At 36.0% G+C, this 19,588-nt stretch overlaps 1 protein-coding gene across 3 annotated transcripts in view; it reads left to right on the top strand.

Annotated features, from left to right (window-relative positions):
* ST7L (suppression of tumorigenicity 7 like) overlaps positions 1 to 19,588 on the top strand; it is a 64,217-nt gene that overhangs the window by 30,987 nt on the left and 13,642 nt on the right. For 2 of the 3 annotated variants that reach the window (XM_088154081.1, XM_007422690.4), the window contains exons 13-14: positions 1,255 to 1,347; positions 8,149 to 8,288. In XM_088154081.1, the coding sequence (XP_088010207.1) occupies positions 1,255 to 1,347; positions 8,149 to 8,288 (233 nt within the window). Of the gene's footprint in view, positions 1 to 1,254; positions 1,348 to 8,148; positions 8,289 to 14,082; positions 14,165 to 19,588 lie in introns of all 3 variants that reach the window. The other variant, XR_455897.3, reaches the window with a different exon arrangement.

Raw genomic sequence — 19,588 nt, 5'->3', positions numbered from 1 at the left:
CCTCAGATGGAATTGATGCAGCTCTAGAAGTTTACTTTCTTCTAAGGAAAATAATAATTTAAAAATGTCTCTTCTCTCCTCACCATATTTCCCTTTTGAACAGATACCTATTATTCTGCTTTCCCACATTTCTGTTTCTAAAATTTCTATTATTTAAATAAATGACATTCTTAAACTCCCCAAACTTCATGGAATTTAATCCTGTGTTCCTTTTATTGGGAAGCTTAATTCAAGCTGCTGTTTTCATCTTAGACTTGCTGGAAAGCTAAAAGAAGATAGATTATAAGAAATCTTAAGTGGATTTCTATAATAAATCCATCATAAATAGCCATGCTTGATTTTTTTTTTGCTGCAGCTTAAAGGAATCTATTGTTTTCAGAACACTTAGGGGAAATGATTGCTGATTACTGGAAATGACTATTTTTTTTAATGAATTGTGTAGAAATAGAATCAGATCCTGGTTTTAACATATGTTTCACTATCAATTTCCAGACAGTATTTTACTTCCCACTTTGTCTGTTAAACTCTGGCAAAATCTAATAAGTAGAAACATAAAAATCATTTGTTACCTTCCCTCTATGACATACCCTTTCAAAATAGCTGCATTGCAAGTTATCACTGTGTTTATACCATGCCATCCAACAAAGCTTTTCTAAGCGGGTAGAATGCTTAATTCATCATTAGGCTGTATAGAAGGTGAAGCCTCTATATTAAGGTAACACTGTAATATAGTTTGTAAGGTATTTTGAGGATTACTTTTTTTCCTGCCTAACCCTACTTGGATGTCACTGTGAAGGCAGATATTGAAATCAAAGAGGTCAGAAGCATCATCCTATGTATTGTTTGGATCACAGTGAGCTTACACTGTTGAATATCAACAAGCTATTTGCAAAATTCAAGCAATACTTATATCCCATTTGGTTTGTGAAGGAGGTCACTAGGTTGCTGAGAGTAAATTTTAATGGATCTGATTAGGAAATGATGGCATTGCTTAAAAAGGAGTTTGACCGTTTTCTGTTAAATATCTGTTTTGAAACTCTCATTTGTGTTTTTTGTGGCTACTAGGCAAATCCCACTGTATTTTATACTGAGATTATCTTCAAAATCCTCATGGACAAATTTCTTAACCTTCTAACTTTTTTACAGACTTTACACTGAGAAGTAACTTAACCAAGGTCCTGTATAAGTAACACTTGTTGAAATTAAAAAGTAATTTTTCATTATTTGATGTCAATCATTTTCTCTCTCTTTCAGCATTTAGAATGATTCCATATCCATTAGAAAAGGGACATCTATTTTATCCCTATCCCAGCTGCACAGAGACAGCAGACAGAGAGTTATTACCAAGTAAGTAGCTTTTTTTACACATTTTTCTCCTTATCTAAAGGTATGGCATTTGTATACCATATTTCTATACAAACACATTCCACTCATCTGTATGTTAAAATACTGTTAGCTTGTGGCAGCGAGGAAGGACAGCATTGATCTGCTATACCAGAGTCTCTCTTTAAGTTAACTTTGCAGTGTGCAGTCTTTGCAGTGCATCTCCTTTCCATGTTGAAATTTTTACTTTCTAAAGCATGGTGAGGAACTTCAGTCCTTCTTGATGTTCTTGATCTCCTGACTTCCATTAACCATGGCTTGAATAGTCAGTCATCAGGACAGTTAGAATTGTATGCCAATAGCATTTGGAGGATTACATACTTCCAACAACTTGTAAAGAAATACATGAGAGAAACCTGCAATATTCCTTCATTTCCAAGAGGTGAAAGATTGGTATGTGATCAAAATTCTGCAAATTTGAATTAAGATCCTCTTTTGGCTTCAGACTAACAGACACCCCCCTCCCCCGATACATTCTTGATTGATTGCTTAGTCCGAGGGAAGTACATTATGTCTTGCTTGTTCTCACATTCTCAGATTAGAACAAGCATTTCTGTCTGGGAAGATTTATTGGACAAAGTTTTCTATTATGGAAATTGCAAATTTTGTCAGTAGGCTTGTGGGTTTGATTGTTTTAAAAGAAATGCTTGGTTTTGAGTTATTAATACAGGCGTGTCTACTTTTTCAGTTAGTATTTGCTCCTTCCACTGGCAATCTGAACATACATGAACAGTGTAGATTGGCATACAAAGATTGCTACCCCATTTTTGGAGAAGCAATATTAAGCTAAGGGCAGGAAGGATATAAAAAATAGTAAATATAAAATTAAACTAAATCTGATTTATGCCAGTAGAGCTCACTGTACCTTTCTGTTGTTGCAAACCACCCTTGGTTTCAACACGTTCACATGCTGCTTCATATATTGCCTTTTGCTTTTTAAATTCTCATCTCTCTCTTTCTGGAGATCTCGTCAACTCCATCCAACCATGACTTTCTTGGTCCTCCTTCCTCTCTATTCATTTTTTATTTATTTTGCAATTCAGTCCTTGTTCATTCCCTCTTTGTGACCAAACCATCTCAACATACTTATTTTGTATAAGTCACTCACTTTTGTAATGTACATTCATTCATTGCCCATTCATTTTTGATCCTTTTTGTTTTGATACATCCACTCTTAAGTAACCCATTCTCACTTCATTCAATTTACTTTTATGTTTTTCCCGACATTTCCAACTCTCTCTTCTATATAGAAAATTGGGGATATATTTTTCCATACATACATACATACATACATATATATATGTGTGTGTGTGTGTGTGTGTGTTTATGTATGTGTTTTTATATATATATATGTATGTACATACATACATACAGTGGTACCTTGGTTCACGAACTTAATTTGTTCCACGATTCTGGTAGCGAACCGAATCAAATTTCCCCATAAGGTTCAATGTAAATAAGGTTAATCCGTTCTGAACCATATGTATTTTTTTTAAAACCACAAAAATATGAAACAAAGTACAGTACAGTACAGTACAGCATGAAGAGAGGGAACACTAACCTTGCTTGAGGCAACTTCTGGCATGGAGGACAGGAAGGCGGGTGGGGAGGCAGTTATTGTTTGGAGGGAGAGTCCCCCTCGCCTACAGGAAGCCACAACCACGTGTCAGAGCAGGGAAGAAGGCCGCGGGTCATGTTCGTCACCCGATGCGGAGTTCGTGAACAGAAGCAAAATTTTGCGAATGGTGCTGTTCGTGAACCGAATTGTTCGTGAACAGAAGTGTTCATGAACCGAGCTATTACTCTGTGTGTGTGTGTGTGTGTGTGTGTGTGTAGAGAGAGAGAGAGAGAGAGAGAAATCTTGCAAATGTTTGCTTCTTTTTTGTGATGGAATGGAATTATGAAGGCCAAGCTCAGGGAGATAAACATTTTCTTAGCTCACCAGAACCGCATGAGAGGAACAAGAGGATGAGACTGGCACCTCCCTGAGGAATTCACACTGTTGTGGCTGGAGGACTTTGGGAACTGGGGTTTTAGTCTGGGAAAATTCTTGCTAGAGGTTGTAGCTAATAAACATAGCTGGATTGAATTGGCATTGTCTCTTGGAGTTCCTTGGGCTAGGCCTGACAGTTTTCCTTATCAGATACAACTACCTTGATCTTTGATACATTAATTTTCAGATCCATTCTCATTTCATCTCATGGAGAAAATCTATCTAAGTGGTCACTAGGAGTCAAAAACAACCTGATGGCACATAATCGATCAAAACTCATTTCATCATACAATGTAACATTTGTTGAAAATCATTCAGATTCTCAGCCAACAACATACAAATGTGCATAGACATTCATGTCCCTAGCAGGCATATCCCTAACATCACTTCAAGATACCATATGCTTTTATCAATAAATTTATTCATTCCTACTTGAATTTAATTAGGTTTTTATTATAAATATATACTGTCAAATTGCCATTACTGCATGTTCTCCAATTTTGGTCTTCCAATCTTGTACTGTCAGCAATTCACTTTTGCAGTTTTGTGCCAGATTTGTTCTTGAAGCCATCAGCATATATCTTAGTAAATTGTGATATGTTTCATTTACATTTTCTGTAGTTATTCCTAATCAAAATATTTGTGGTTTCAGTACAAATTTTATGTTTAAAATTTTCTGAATATTTTTAGGTACAAGTAGTCTTCGAGTTACGATGGTAATTGGGACTGGAATTTCCATCACTAAGCAATGTCATAAAAGGCAATATCACGTGACCGCATCGCTTAGTGACATTAATCCCAGTACTCCCTGTTATCGTCATTAACCAAATTCCACCAGTCGTTAACCGAGGACCCACCCCAATCCAAGCCATTCTGGGCTTGGTCCCTCCCAGCCCGAGCTTCGATTCTTCCAAGGTAAGGGACTGTCCCCCTTCAAATCCCCCCAATTGCCTATTCCCCCCATCTCTACCGTTTTGGCCTCCCTGCATCCTGCCTTGTGGGACGCCAAGCAGCCCCAGAATTATGTGGCTCTGGAGCTGCTTGCCATGCTGCAGCTCAGGAGCTTCTTGGCACGCCGCAGCTCTGGAACTGCAAGAAGTCCCTGAGCTGCAGCACGAAGCCTCAGCCGTTCCAGCCTGGCCCAACAGCGTGGCGCAAAGCCCCAGCCGCCCCAGGAAGCCTCAGCTGCCCCAGTAGCACAGAGCAAAGCCACAGCCACTCTGGGAAGCCTCAGCCACCCCAGCCCAGTCCCAGATTCCCTTGCTAGCCTGCACTCCAAGGCCCCGGCTGACCTTCGCTGTTTTTTTGCTCCTGCTGCCGATGAGACGTGCCTGCTCTGGGCCTTCTCAAGGCAGCTGCTGACTATGTGAGGCCATCTTCCCCAGGTCTTGTGAGGAAACCGCCATCCACGACCTTGGGAACAAACCCTTGTGTGTAGAAAGAAAGGCTTGGCTAGAAGGGGTCCTTTTTGAGGCAGGCACATGAAAGAAGGCCTCAGCTGTGCTGGCATGAAAGAAGGTCCCAACTTCTAGACCTGGTTACCTAAATTACGACCCAGTTGCCTAAAATGTAAGTTGTTGGCTTATAACTTGGAAATGTAAGATATAAATATTAAATAAACTTGTGTCTTTGATTAATTAGTAGTTTTAGATATTTGGGAGCATTAACATAATTTTTAAAAACTGTCACTTTTTTGGCTTCTAAATGATCATAATCAAATAATTAGGAAATGAACTGAACTAAGATTAAATATAGCCAACTTTTCTAGGGCACTGAGAAATGAACCAGCCTGAAGGAATGCAGTTAATGGACTTTTTTAAACATTTAGATTTGTTTCAGTGATACAAATGGTTGGTATATTATGTTTTTTTTTCCTTTATATTTTGTTTTTCCTTAATATATTTTTAGTTATTTTAATACGGACAATTAAGGTTCATCAGTGTAAACAATTTTGTTAGAATTATGTCTTGTGAATCACATATTCTGAGAACAATTTCTGGCATGCTATAAGGGGTGCCACAACAATTAAACTAACCAGTGTAGTGTAGCTTCAATTGTTCCAATTTTTTAAACTGTATAAATAGTTTTCATTTAAGAAGAAGTATGAAAATTTTATGTATTGCTTAGAATATCTTGTGAGAAAACTACAGTGTATGATGTACATGCAATAGTTGCTTGGGGTGATCTCTTCCAATTTTTTTCTCTTGCAGAGGAGTGTATTTTACAGTAGGAGTGTATACTATTTTAAAGAGTTCTAACATGCTAAAATCTATGTTAATAAATGTTTATAATTATAAAATTCAAAATAGATTGAAGCAAATATCTGTTAAGGTTAGATTGGTTGTTGGTGTTCTGAATACTGTACCTTTTGAATCCTGGTCTTTTATGATACTTTTATTTTCTTATAGGCAACTGTGTAAAATTACAACTTTAAGGCTTCTCTTCTTGAGCTTTCAGGTTCCCATAAAAATTCTGTGGCTATACAGTATTCAGTCCTGCTTATAAATGCTCATGATTATAAAAAACAAACAAACTGGGCCTATTCTTTCAACATTTTGAAAGATTGCGTACAGTAACTGAAGATAATATATTTAAAAAGTTCTAACATATAATCCCCAGAATGCATATGTCTAACGTTCCAGATAATTTAGAAACCCCTTTTTGAATTAGTACTATTTTTTAAGCCTTTGCATAATAATGGCTTCAATGGTTATATTGTTTGTTTGCAGCACTGTGATTCTCTTCCAGTTTATCATAAGCATGAATAACCAGGAGCAAAAAACCTTGCTAGGTTTGTAAAGATTGACTGATGTTTGTTAGGCAACCTGAAAATATGTTACTAACTTTTCTGTTGCTGGGTGTAAATTTTTCAAGTTATAATGAAGTCTTGTTTCAGAGTACTTTCTGTTGAGATTCCACGAAGTGTTAACTTAGGCAGTGTGTGTGGTTTCTTTTATTAAGGAATGCTTATAACCAAAACAGCCAAGGAACACATCTGCCATAGATAGATATGGATAAATGTTACTCGGTAAAGATTAAATCTTAAAAAGCTATATTTACAAATTAATTAAAATATGCCCCAGACTGCTCTAAATTACTCATTTCTCACTCATGCAGGATATTGCACAAGGAATATCTTGGCTAGTGGATAACTAAGCAGCAAGCTTCCCACTGTAATTAAACTTCTGTGCATGCAGACATTTCAGGACAGTAACTCATGCATTCCTGTTCATTTTATTTATGATCAGCTTTGTATTTAAACGTAATATGTTTTAATGCTACACCTGTCAGGGAGCTTTCAAATTAACAATCTGTTCCCCCCCCACCCGCCCCATGTTCAACAGGTAGCAGCTCTGCTCCTTTTAGGAAAGCCATTAACACTTGGCTCTCCCCCTAGGCATTAGCATTAGGGTCCAGTTGAGTGGGAGTCCCCTTTTGGTTGTTTTATTATGTTGCTTGATCGTCATTTTATATTTTGTATTTATATATTGTACATGGTTAATGTTATATTGGGGGAGGGGCATTTGTTTTTTGGTTTATTGTTTGTTTTTTATGCTGTATGCTGCCTAGAGTCACATTGTTTGAGTTAGGCAGCCTTATAAATCTCATAAACAAACAAACAAACAAATGGTCTGTTGCTGAACAAGACTTCTGTTTTGTAATCTCTTCTTCTCAAAGACAGATTATTGCCAATGGTCAGAATATGGAAGACAATGGTATTAACAAGTCTCAAAATATATTATAAGGTACAAGAGGGAAACTCTCTGCTTGATGGGGTTACAGTCAATTGTAAAATCAGATCACGCTTACAGAGCAATTTTATGTTATTTACAATAGCCTACCCATTTTTTATAAACAGTACTGCTCACTTTTTCACCTGATAAGAGGATTTTTTTAAAAAATGCACTGGAGAATTTCTGCTTTAGGAGTACATTTTTAGGTCTATAAAGATGACATAGTTATCATCAGTTTAAAATAGAGACTTAGAAGTTCAGAAATCTATATTGAGTTCCACCCGCAACAGCATAAAGGAGAAATCTGGGGATTTTTGAATCTCCTATGAACTGAAGATCTCAGAATAACATATATAATACAAATAAAGTAGAATTCTGTCAAAAAAATTCCAGTTTTAATAAATATAATTCCATTCAGTTATTGTATTAAATTCAGTTTTAATGATAAGTACAATAAAACCCCAGTGCAACTATAATATGGTTTAAAGCTATGGAGATTAAAATATAAAAACTCAGTATTAAAAAAATAAGCAAATAAGTGAAGGATAGATATTCTTTATCACATGTGATAATATTGCTTTATAAATCTGTTTTCTGTCCCAATAGATAGCTGCAATGACACTATATATAGTCACAGCAGTTGAAGAATAATTTACAGTCACCTGAACTGGCTTGGCATGTGCTTTATATGCATTCTAGAAAAAGTTTAGGAAAGGTAGAAAGGATTCTCACAGCCTACTTTTTTAGAGTATTCCTTCAGCTTGTTGACTTTATGCAGTTTGACTGGTAGAATTTGTTTCCGCTCTTAACTACCCTCTTTAGAAATCTTGATTTAGGTCATACTTTTCTTTAACAATGTTCAACAATGATTTCTCTTCAACTCCTGTATTTTATTGTAAAACGAGATTTATGAATACAATTATGGTTGTCATTATAGTAGAAAAGCCCCTAATAAAATTTTGCAAAGAAAAATATAACATAAAATCATTTTTAATTCCTAAATCATTGATTAATTGGTTGTTTTTTTCTTTCTTCCAGCATTTCATGATGTATCTGTGTATCCCCAGAAAGACCTTCCTTTTTTCATCCATTTTACAGCAGGGCTGTGTTCTTTCACAGCAATGTTAGCCCTCCTCACACATCAGTTTCCTGAACTCATGGTCATTTTTGCTAAAGCTGTAAGTATTGTCTCTACTCCAGGGTTTTCTTAAGATGTTTCTGAGGCATGCAGAAATTGAGAACTTCATCTGCAGACCTCTAGTCAGAGCCACGGACATCTAAAAATCTGATTCAACATTGATTGTGGTTGCTCGCCTTTCTTTTAAGAAAGATTTATTAAAGATGAGATGAAAATCTTAAGGTTTATTTGGGCCATCTTAAATTAGGACGCTACATTTAATGTATCACAATTTTTGGCTTTTAAAGTTGGGAAACTTACTCTGCCATTTCAAATAATGTTTTTGTAACTGTTAGGATTTGTTAACAATTAATGTTTACATTAACAGCATGGAAATATTTAGACTGTAAGCTCTCTGGGCAAGAAGAACTTTCCCTCAGTATCCTTCCTGTTATTGACCAAATATATTATAATAAATGGTTGTATCATTTTCTTCTTGACATTCATTGCCAACTAAATAAACTTTGTGGGGGAACTGAATGGAATTTGGAATATGGTGCTATGACCTAGATGTTGCTTACCACAAATTCAAGTCTATCTGCAAATCTTTTCATCTTCCCCAAGGATAATGTAGTGTAATAGGCTAATGGATATAGTGAAACTGGGAGCCATGAAGAATTTTCTTATATTTTACTTGTATTTTCAGAATATATATTTATTGAAATTTGGAAATAAAATTGGAATTATGTGTCCAGTTGATTAAATCTGAATTATGTATGGTTTTGTTGTTATGTTAGTAATCATGACACTTGTTAACTTGGAGAGAGAAAAAAGGACTTTGTTTCATCTGACATCCAACTCCAGTTCATTGGACCACTTTAGACATGCGCCCAAGTGGACACAGCTTTTTGGTAGATTCAGAGTTTCATCTGTATGAATTTCTGAACACTGTTGCTTCCAAACTTTTTTTTTCTTTTTGTCTTTCTATAATTCTAAAACTGCTGTCCCATCTGGAACTAGAGCAGTGAAGATAGTGGACTTCAATGAGTTTTTCAATTGAGTTCAAAAAACAGAATTAGACTAGCTAGAAAAATAGAAGAATCACTATTTCAGAACTGTGAACCTCCTGCATAAACTTGAATCTGGTGGCATCAGTAGCCCTTAAATTTATAAGAAACAAGAACATCTTGTTGTAAAGTATATAATAATGAATTTTATGTCCTTCTCAGATTATATTGATGGACCTAGTTGGACTTGCCCTCAAGAGTTCATAAATAAAACTTAAAAAATTATCTTTCATGACATTCCTTTTTACGGCACCAACACGAATCTGAAATGGTACATATTATTGCTAATAAAATAATATACTATTTACTCTAATAGTGTTCAGTTTCTGTTCCGTAGTGGGAAGGTGGTGGTTATTGGTGACACTAAGTAGCAGTAATTTTTATTACAAATTTGTCCCAAAAGCAAACTTCCATTATCATACAGACACAAGCATTTCATATTAGTGAATAGTACCATAAAATAAAATAAAACATAAATGTTATCATAAAGTAAAACATAAAATTACCAAAAAAGGAGCTACAGTGAAATACTATATGAGCGTAAAAAAAAAAGGAAAGATAGAATCGGTCCCTCAACAAATAAAGGTATACTCAAGCAATATAATGAATAGAGTGTTGAAACCGAGCACAGCTGCTAGTTTTGTGTATCAGTGTCTCATGTAATCAGTATTTTATTTTAATTAGACTTTGCTGAAATCAGGTTGTATGATAAATACGCCTGGTTAGCACCAAATTTAGTAATTATTGCAGAAAAATTTTGCTGGATGTGTTGATGGCAAGAATAGAGCTAATCTGCTTGGTTAATACTTGAGGACTGAATTAATAAAATTGTGTGATTTCCATAGAGATATCAGTCAAATTGTATAATAAGAAAATATGTTACATTAACAAATAATTGCTTGTTGTTCTTTGCTTTCCTCTACTCTGTTACTCACTCGTGTTGCCACAAATCTGCTCCAGAGGGCGCCCCCAACTTTAAAAATTAGTTTTGTAGTATATTCAGAAGGGGACTGCTAACAGTTACCATTCAATTAGTAGATGGGCACAACCCATACTTTTAAAACATAACATATGACAATTATTAGTACAGAAAGCTTTCACTGATTTATGTTTGCTTTTAGATCATTTTATATGTGAATGGCATTCAAAATTCTACTTGCTGAGAGTTTTTCCAGTGAAATTGATGCTTGAAACATCAGTTATCAGTGTTTGAATGGCAAAAGGGACAGCAGAAAGGCCTCTGAAATTTGCAGATGTTTTCCACTTAATTTCAGTTTTATCATCTTCCATATTTTTATAATCATAACAAAGTGATTTATCACAAGATAGAAGAGAACTAGTCATCTTTCTTCCCCTCCTTTAAAGCCAGTTTTCAGTAAAGAAAAATGATTCAATATAGTCCTATGCATACAGACTCAGAAGTAAAGGCAGTTAATTCCTGGATGTATTTTAGGATTGCAGCTTTCATTTTTGACATGTAAATTGATTTAACTCATTTGTTCTGCTTGCTCTGACACTGGAGTCTTGCTTTGGTATTGGAAAATCATTTGTGACTGCCGTCCCTTGATTAAAGTAGTAATGGCTTTTGTTATCTGCACATATTTAACATTTCTGAGGAAACAGCATACTTCATTATTTGTAACTAATAACTTGACAATCACACACACACTCCCCAATACAATGGAAAAAGACAGTGTCTACCTACAGTTTTTGTAAGTGCCGGTACTTTAAAAAACCTTTAATTCTGGATTGATACAGTGCAGGCTTTTCATTGTCTACTCAGAAGTAAATGTAATGATTTACCATTTAAGAATGCTAGGGGCAATCTAAGGCTATGATTACAGTTATTTCATTGAATCATAATTAGTAGATCTATATAAAATAAAGTCACTGAATTTCTCTTTGAATATTTACAGCTATAAGAAATGTATCTTAATGAGATTCTGTTCATACCTTTGACAAAATAATGTTTACTAAATTCTAGTGTTTTGTAGAACAAAACGTATTTAGGGGGAAATTATTCAGGAAAACCTAAGAATAACCCAGTGAGAACTTATTGTATGTATTGGCCACTAGATACTGATTGTTTGGGGCTGGATGCCAGAAATTAAGTGGGATAGAAAAAGTAATAGAATATCATGGCTAGAATGCTAAATAGGTATTGGGGATTCCATATAGAACTTAATAATCTTGTTTTTTAGCAAGACTTAGGCATTGTAGCCTCTCTTTTAAAAATGGAGGCATTTCCATAAAATTAACATTATTTAACTGGAGTAAAATCTTAAATTGGAGTTTTATCCAGTTTTCTTATATTATTACATCATTTTCTTACTGTATCACTTACTGGAGTTTAGGTGGATATCAGTTAAATACATAGTTCACCCCTATCTTAAATTGAAATAATTCTGTGTTTTTAAGCTTCTTGAATGCCAGTCACAACAGGGCAGTATCACAGGAAAGTATTATGGTTCTGTATTTTGGGGCTATGAGGAGACCTGTAATCATGGCAGTAAGTAAAACCCTTAATGTGTGTCTGAGCTGCATATAGAATTGCAGTCTCAAAAGTATGGTCTGTTGATAATTAACTATTGTGATGGTACAAAGAGTAGTTTCTGGACACATTGTTATAGATCAAATCTAGCACTTTGAAATGTGCCTGAAAGGCACTGCTATTTGTAAGAGGTGTCCCAAAAGTCCGCCTTTTGGTATACTGAAATACTAGGCTTCACATAATTCTGTTGACCCTAATGTCATAGATTGAAACCATCCATTTTCCAATCTTCTAAAAGGTTAAGGTTGGTTTTGTTCCTTATGCATTTTAAATATAGCAGATCTTGAGCAGCTGAATAACTGTTGTTGGGGCTATATTGAACCTTTAACACAAAAAAGACCCAGTTAGACATTTTTAATCTCTAGACTAAATTAAATATTAAGCTAACTATAAGATGTGGGCTTTTTTGGCTTGCTTATTTATTTTCATGCTATGCCCTATGTTTCATATAAAACAGACTTATTTAATGTAGATTATGTATTATTTGGACATTGACCTGGATATTAAATAGTTTTCATCGTTCAAGAAAGTGAGCTTAGTTCTGCCCCTGCCCCAATTATTAGATAAAAGCAATTCTGATAACTCTATGTGACAAATTTTGTTGCCGCCTGTTTTCCAAGAAATTAAATGTGATATATATGGTTTTTAGCCACCAACCCTACTTCCCATGATGTAGTTGAACTGAGATACATTGGCTGGCCCAAGGTCAGCTTGTTACAATATGCTAAAAAGTTTGTGAACCCTTTTGAATTTTCAATATTTCTGCCTAAATATCACCTAAAATGCAATCTGTTCTCCACACAAGTCCTAAAGCTAGATAAAGAGAACACAATTAAACAAATGAGTCAAAAACATTATACTTGTTCATTGATTTATGGGGGAAAAGGATACAAAGCTACATATTTGTGGGTGACAAAAGTATGTGAACCTTTACTTTCAGTAACTGGTGTGCCCCCTTTGGGCAACAATAACTGCAACTAAACATTTCTGATCACTGTTTATCAGTCCTACACATCAGCTTGGAGGAATTTTAGCCCATGTCTCCTCACAGAACAGCTTCAACTCAGGGATGTTGGTGGACTTCCTCGCATGAACTGCCCGCTTCAATTCCTTCCACAACACTTCTCTAGAATTAAGGTCAGGACTTTGACTTGGCCATTCCAAAACATTAATTTTCTCACGTACTTTTGCCAATGATATAACTTGGATCATTTTCCTCAATAAATAAATGAACAAGTATAATGATTTTGACTTGTTTGTTTAATTGATCATGTTTTAGGTCATATTTATACACAAATATTGAAAATTCAAAAGCGTTCAGAACTTTAAAACACTATTGTAGGTTCATGGTTGAGAGAGAATATGAATTCAGTGTTACATATGCTAGAGCAATTTGATCATTCCAGACACAGTTTCCCTCAAGGTTGTGTGTGAAAGAAGTTCATAAGATTTTGTCCCTGCTTCTAAATTTTAAAGGTTGGTACATCCTCAGACTGTCCCAAGTTACTGAAGTACACAACTCATATTTAAAAAAACAAAACAGTTCATCATCATATTTCTCAGTTTAAAGAAGTTTTAAGCAGAGGTGCTAGATAGTCTCAGCTAATCAGTACTGTTAGCTATGTATGATCTCGTAAAACTACAAAACTTAATATATTTATTTAGTGGAATAGCATTGGTTTTTATATTTTTACTGGATCATATTTCCTTTGTTTCCTCTACAGTCAGATTGCCAGACAAAACCCTAGCCAAACTGCAAAAACTTGTTGAAAAGCCAAAACCCACAGAGAATCTTTTAATAGCTGTAGTGTATGCACAATGGAATATGACAGCAAACAGCCCAGATTTGGCAAATAGTTGCTCAATGGAATTGAATGGAATCTTTCCATTGAGTCCAATGGGGTACAGAAATGTTGGCCAACTTTTGCTTCAGCTGGAAAGGGCTTCAGATTTTGAAGTCCTGCTTTCCAGAAGCTTTGGATGTCCCACTGGGAAGTAGGATTACTATTATTGAACTTGTTTGCATGGTTGCTTAACATGAAGAGGGAAAAGCCAGTAGTATGTCTTAGAGTTCTTTATACAAAACAAGAAGTGAATCTGCAGTAGATTTACATGCTATGAAAACCTATGGATGGGATGCTGTCTTCACACAACAGCCTTCATCTTAATGTAGCCTTATTGTGCAAGTAGGATGCAACAGTTAAGGACCATCTGATATCTCTCTCTTTTCATCTTAGATGGTACCTCCTAAGAGCTGAAGTAACAGGGGTAGCTTTATTACAAAGCAATGCAAAACAGTTATTGATGACTGTTTCCAAGGTATGCAACATTTTCCTACCAATAACTTGCATTTGCTTACATTTATTTTAAGAATCACCCCAGTCTTGAATGCTGAGGAAAATGGGTTTGTTTTATCCTTTGAGATTTGCAATTAATTAAAGTTAAGACTAAGAGGTAAAATCCATTATTTTGTGTAGTTTTAGGGTTCGTGTAAACTACAAGTTCCTGAGAGGAAATCCACCATACTTTTCTATCCTATAAATTTGCTTTGATTGAGAAACATAGCTTTCAGTGACATGGTTCCTTTGGATTGCTTCATATGGATTTTACCCATATTATGAATTAGAAACATCTAATAAGGACCTTTAGTAGTGTTTGGATTTTAGTGTCAGATTATATCACAAATACAATTGTCTAATGATAATTTGACTCTTTCATTTTATAAAACACCAAGAAGTTTGATTTTGTGCAGCATGCTTGAAATGGCTGCTCTAATGTACTTTTTAAAACATAATATGATGAGATGAACATTTATTGAGGCTTTCTGGTTCCTGTTCCCATCAGGTTATTACTGAGTAACCTAAAGATGTAAACAGAAAGGGCATTGTGCTTTTGTAGTGTTTTTGTATACAAAGAACTTCATATTCATAACTCAATCCTTACAACAGCCTTTAACATAGTTCAATCTTGACTATATACGCCAAGCTTTAAATTTCTCTCACTCTTAGGCATTATTCCACTTCACCTCATTTAATTGGCCACTGTATACTTATTTGTAGGGACTTCTTATTTTGTTTTCACAAATTAGAGTTATTCAAGTGAAACTCGAAAAATTAGAATATCGTGCAAATGTTCATTTATGTCAGTATGGCAACTCAAAAGGTGAAACCAATATATGAGATAGACACATTACATGCAAAGCGAGATATGTCAAGCCTTACTTTGGTATAATTGTGATGATTATGGTGTACAGCTTATGAAAACCCCAAATTCACAATCTCAGAAAATTAGAATAGTGTGAAAAGGTTCAATATTCTAGGCTCAAAGTGTCCCACTCTAATCAGCTAATGAATCCATAACACCTGCAAAGGGTTCCTGAGCCTTTAAATGGTCTCTCAGGCTGGTTCAGTAGGAATCACAACCATGGGAAAGACTGCTGACCTGACAGTTGTGCAGAAAACCATCACTGACACCCTCCATAAGGAGGGAAAGCCCCAAAAAGTAATTGCAAAAGGAGTTGGATGTTCCCAAAGTGCTGTATCAAAGCACATCACTAGAAGGTTATGTGGAAGGGAAAAGTGTGGAAGAAAAAGGTGCACAAGCAGCAGGGATGACCGCAGCCTGGAGAGGATTGTCAGGAAAAGGCCATTCAAAAGTGTTGGGGACTTTCACAAGGAGTGGACTGAGGCTGGAGTTAGTGCATCAAGAGCCACCACACACAGACGGATCCTGGACATGGGCTTCAAATGTCGTATTCCTCTTGTCAAGCTGCTCCTGAACAACAAACAACGTCAGAAGCATTTTACCTGGGCTACAGAAAAAAAGAACTGGTCTGTTGCCGAGTGGTCCAAAGTCCTCTTTTCTGATGAGAGCAACTTTTGCATCTCATTTGGGAACCAAGGACCCAGAGTCTGGAGGAAGAATGGAGAGGCACACAATGCACGATGCTTGAAGTCCAGTGTGAAGTTTCCACAGTCGGTGTTGATTTGGGGAGCCATGTCATCTGCTGGTGTTGGTCCACTGTGCTTCATTAAGTCCAGGGTCAATGCAGCCGTCTACCAGGAGATTTTGGAGCACTTCATGCTTCCTTCCGCAGACAAGCTTTATGGGATGCTGACTTCATTTTCCAGCAGGACTTGGCACCTGCCCACACTGCCAAAAGTACCAAAACCTGGTTCAATGACCATGGGATTACTGTGCTTGATTGGCCAGCAAACTCGCCTGACCTGAACCCCATAGAGAATCTATGGGGCATTGCCAAGAGAAAGATGAGGGACATGAGACCGAACAATGCAGCGGAGCTGAAGGCCGCTATTGAAGCATCCTGGTCTTCCATAACACCTCAGCAGTGCCACAGGCTGATAGCATCCATGCCACGCCGCATTACAGCAGTCATTGCTGCAAAAGGGGCCCAAACCAAGTACTGAGTACATTTTTTTTTTTTTTTTTGTCTGCGCTCAGTCATTGCTGACCCTGCAGTGGCTGCTTGGACGAGTCCTTGCAGTTTTCAAGGCAATTGTTTTTCGGAAGTGGTTTGCCAGAGCCTCCTTCCTAGAGCAGAGCCCAGCTGGCGAGCGCAGGAGGCGGGGTTTCCATTGCTTCGCGCCCTTTTCGGGCGCGTGCGGTTTTTCGCGCTTACCGGCAACTGCTCCCGACTCCTTTTTGCAAGGCACCGCCAGCATTTTTCCTCCCACCGGAGTGAGAGTCCCCATTTATCTACTCACGTGAGTTTTTGACCTGTTGGGTTGACAGGAACTGGGGAGGAAACAGGAGCTCACCCTGTTTAACGCGAAGGCTGGACTCGAACCGCTGAAGCGTCGACCATTTCTGGCAGGCAACTTTCAGCTTCATTAAGCCGCTGCGCCACCGCGTCCCCCCACTGAGTACATATGCATGCTTATACTTTGCAGAGGTCCGATATTGTTCTATTTCCAATCCTTGTGTTATTGATGTCATGTAATATTCTGATTTTCTGAGATTGTGAATTTGGGGTTTTCATAAGCTGTACACCATAATCATCACAATTATACCAAAGTAAGGCTTGACATATCTCGCTTTGCATGTAATGCGTCTCATATATTGGTTTCACCTTTTGAGTTGCCTTACTGACATAAATGAACATTTGCACGATATTCTAATTTTTCGAGTTTCACCTGTACTCAGTTAAATCTTGTCCCAGTTTGTATTTAATACTAACTTGATTTCAGCTGAATTGGGGCCTTCTCCACTACACATATTATTAAATAGTATCCAGATGATTAGTATTATGAGCTGTTATAATTATGCTGTTCCATAGAAGTAGAAAGTGCTGTTTAATATATTCAGGTTCAAAACACAAGACTGATTAAATATTCCCATGGCAAAAAGTGTGATTGGAGTATTGTATCCCCACCCTTTTTTCTCAGTTTTTTTTTCCTCCTGAAAATTACTGCTTTTTATGTCTGTTTTATACAGTGGGAGATGAAGTCCAGAATAATTTTTTTGTTGCTTTATTATCTTATTACAATATTGTTTCTTTTGTTTGCCTGCTTGCTCCTTGTAGAGTTAAATATGATGGGCTACTATATTGCTTAGAGCTGAGCATCCGATACCTCTGTCTGCAATGAAAGAGTACGTTTTAAAGTAAATTCAGTCAATAAGCTTATAATTATTGTCTGAATAAACTATATTTTAGCAATATACACATATAATTAAAGTCTAACATGACTGAAGTGGTTCATAAATATGCAAACCAATATATATAACACGTTTATAAAAAAAAGTAAGGAAACTATTTCTAAAGGATGCTAAAAGTAAATGTTGCACGTATTCTATTTTTTTCCAAAATTTCTATTTAAAAAAAATGAAAACTTTTTCTCCACTGCTTGGAGCTGTTGAATAACAGTAATTATCTGATGAAGGATTAGTCAGCATATATATCACTACATACTTTTGTAAGACTTCAATAATTTATTGATGCTTTACTCTTTGGTTTATATAGCATTCCCTTGCATTCACTTGTGTAACAGGAATTTTTAAAAAAAACATCTCCCATTTGTTTGATTTTTCAGAAATTGATGTGATTGCATGTGTATACAATACCAAAGAAAGATAAGACTTATTATGCTGAAGGATCCATTATTCTTTCAGATTACAGTAGAACAGAACAGCTTTATTACAGTCACTGGCCAGAATACTGTACATTTGTGAAATAGAGTTTATAGAGTACATATGGAAATCCATAAAAATTTCTGATTGTATTAGAAAAAAATAAAATGTAGGAAAAATACTAAGGCACAAAACGATTAAATACATAAGACTAAATCATTAAATTGTAAAACTGCTTTGCAAATGTATAATAAAAGCCATACTCAGCTTTAGAATAGAGCAATATAAAATAACCTTAGTGTAAAATAATATAGAAATTCAAATACAATTACCAGGTTACATAATTTGTTTCTGGTTGGACTGAATAATAATCACCATGTTCCAATAATTACTAATAATACAAGTTCTGAAACAAAATTTGGCAACTTTAAAGATGGCATCACTATTACAGTTTGCAAGAAGAAATTAAACATAGGACTTGTCTAGTCTACTGGGGAACTTGCTTAGAAGTGAAGTAAAATGTAGGTGACAAATTTCTTCATAAAATCGGCAGTATGGCAGCATATGGCCCATAGTTTCAGTTATTCCCAAATGACAGGGACAGAGCCTCTCTGTGAAGTGAATATGTTATCTTCCTTCCAGTAAGTCTGAAGACATGTTAAAATGTGCCAGGGCAAAGGCCCTACACTATTTTGCAGTAGCAAGATTATATTAATATTTAGCCAGGGCAAAAGGTTTATTTAAGTCCCCCATCTTAAAGTAAAGGAAGTTCATAGCATTATCACTGTGCAAATCAATTATTTGCTGTTTGGCAACTTCTTTAGCTTTGGAAAAACCCAAAGAATGCAGGGCTGTTACAGATAGGCCAATATTTTGTAATTTTATCTCCAAGGTGGTCTTCCAAGTTGAGTAAAAATTATCTAATAGCGTCAGTAGGTCTGAGCCCTCAGGGAAGAATGTTAGTTTAAGCCAGTAGCTGATTTTACTTATTCAAACTCATGCTTCTACTGAATTGAGATCTACCTCCAATCAAAAGGTGGCATTGGGGACAACCAAGGGACCCTAAAGATAGCTTTCAAGATCTTAGATCAAACTGCTTCCAAGAGGGAAAAATTCTTGTAGATACAGGCCTGCATACCATGTAACTTGGCAACTGCCTTACCTTGAAAACCTCTAATTCTAGATGGGATATATAAACCACCATTTTTGAAAAAGAACTTGAAAATCAAAGCCACACACTTCAGGGTGAAATTCATATCATTCATAATCTATGCCCCCCACTCCCAGGATCAGAAGGCCTGTAAAACAGCATCTAGGAATCTAAAGTTTTTAGCTTGTAGTATTTCGTGTCCATTGATCTGCCAGCCATATTTTGTTAAGTGCTACTATTTCAAAGAAAGCTATGACTTTGGTCTTCTGTTAATTTAGAATGAACTTTTCTTCAGAACAATAGAAACTAAAAGACCTGGAGATCTTTTCTAAGTCCCACAACTGAGATTGGAAAAATGGCTGCATCATCTGCATATATCAGAACAGGACTCTATTAGGGCAAGAAGCTTATGACCTACTCAGCTTAAATTATACGTATGTAATAATCCATTGCAATGCTTCCCAGTTTTTCTTTTAAAATATATAGTTGTACAGTATATAATTTCA

Source organism: Python bivittatus, unplaced genomic scaffold (genome assembly GCF_059951505.1).
Source record: "Python bivittatus isolate LINGU-HERP-01145 unplaced genomic scaffold, Pbiv_v1 ctg000700_np1212, whole genome shotgun sequence".
Taxonomy (NCBI): domain Eukaryota; kingdom Metazoa; phylum Chordata; class Lepidosauria; order Squamata; family Pythonidae; genus Python; species Python bivittatus.
The sequence above is the reverse complement of the archived record's forward strand: the minus strand, read 5'-3'. Positions and strand labels throughout refer to the sequence as shown.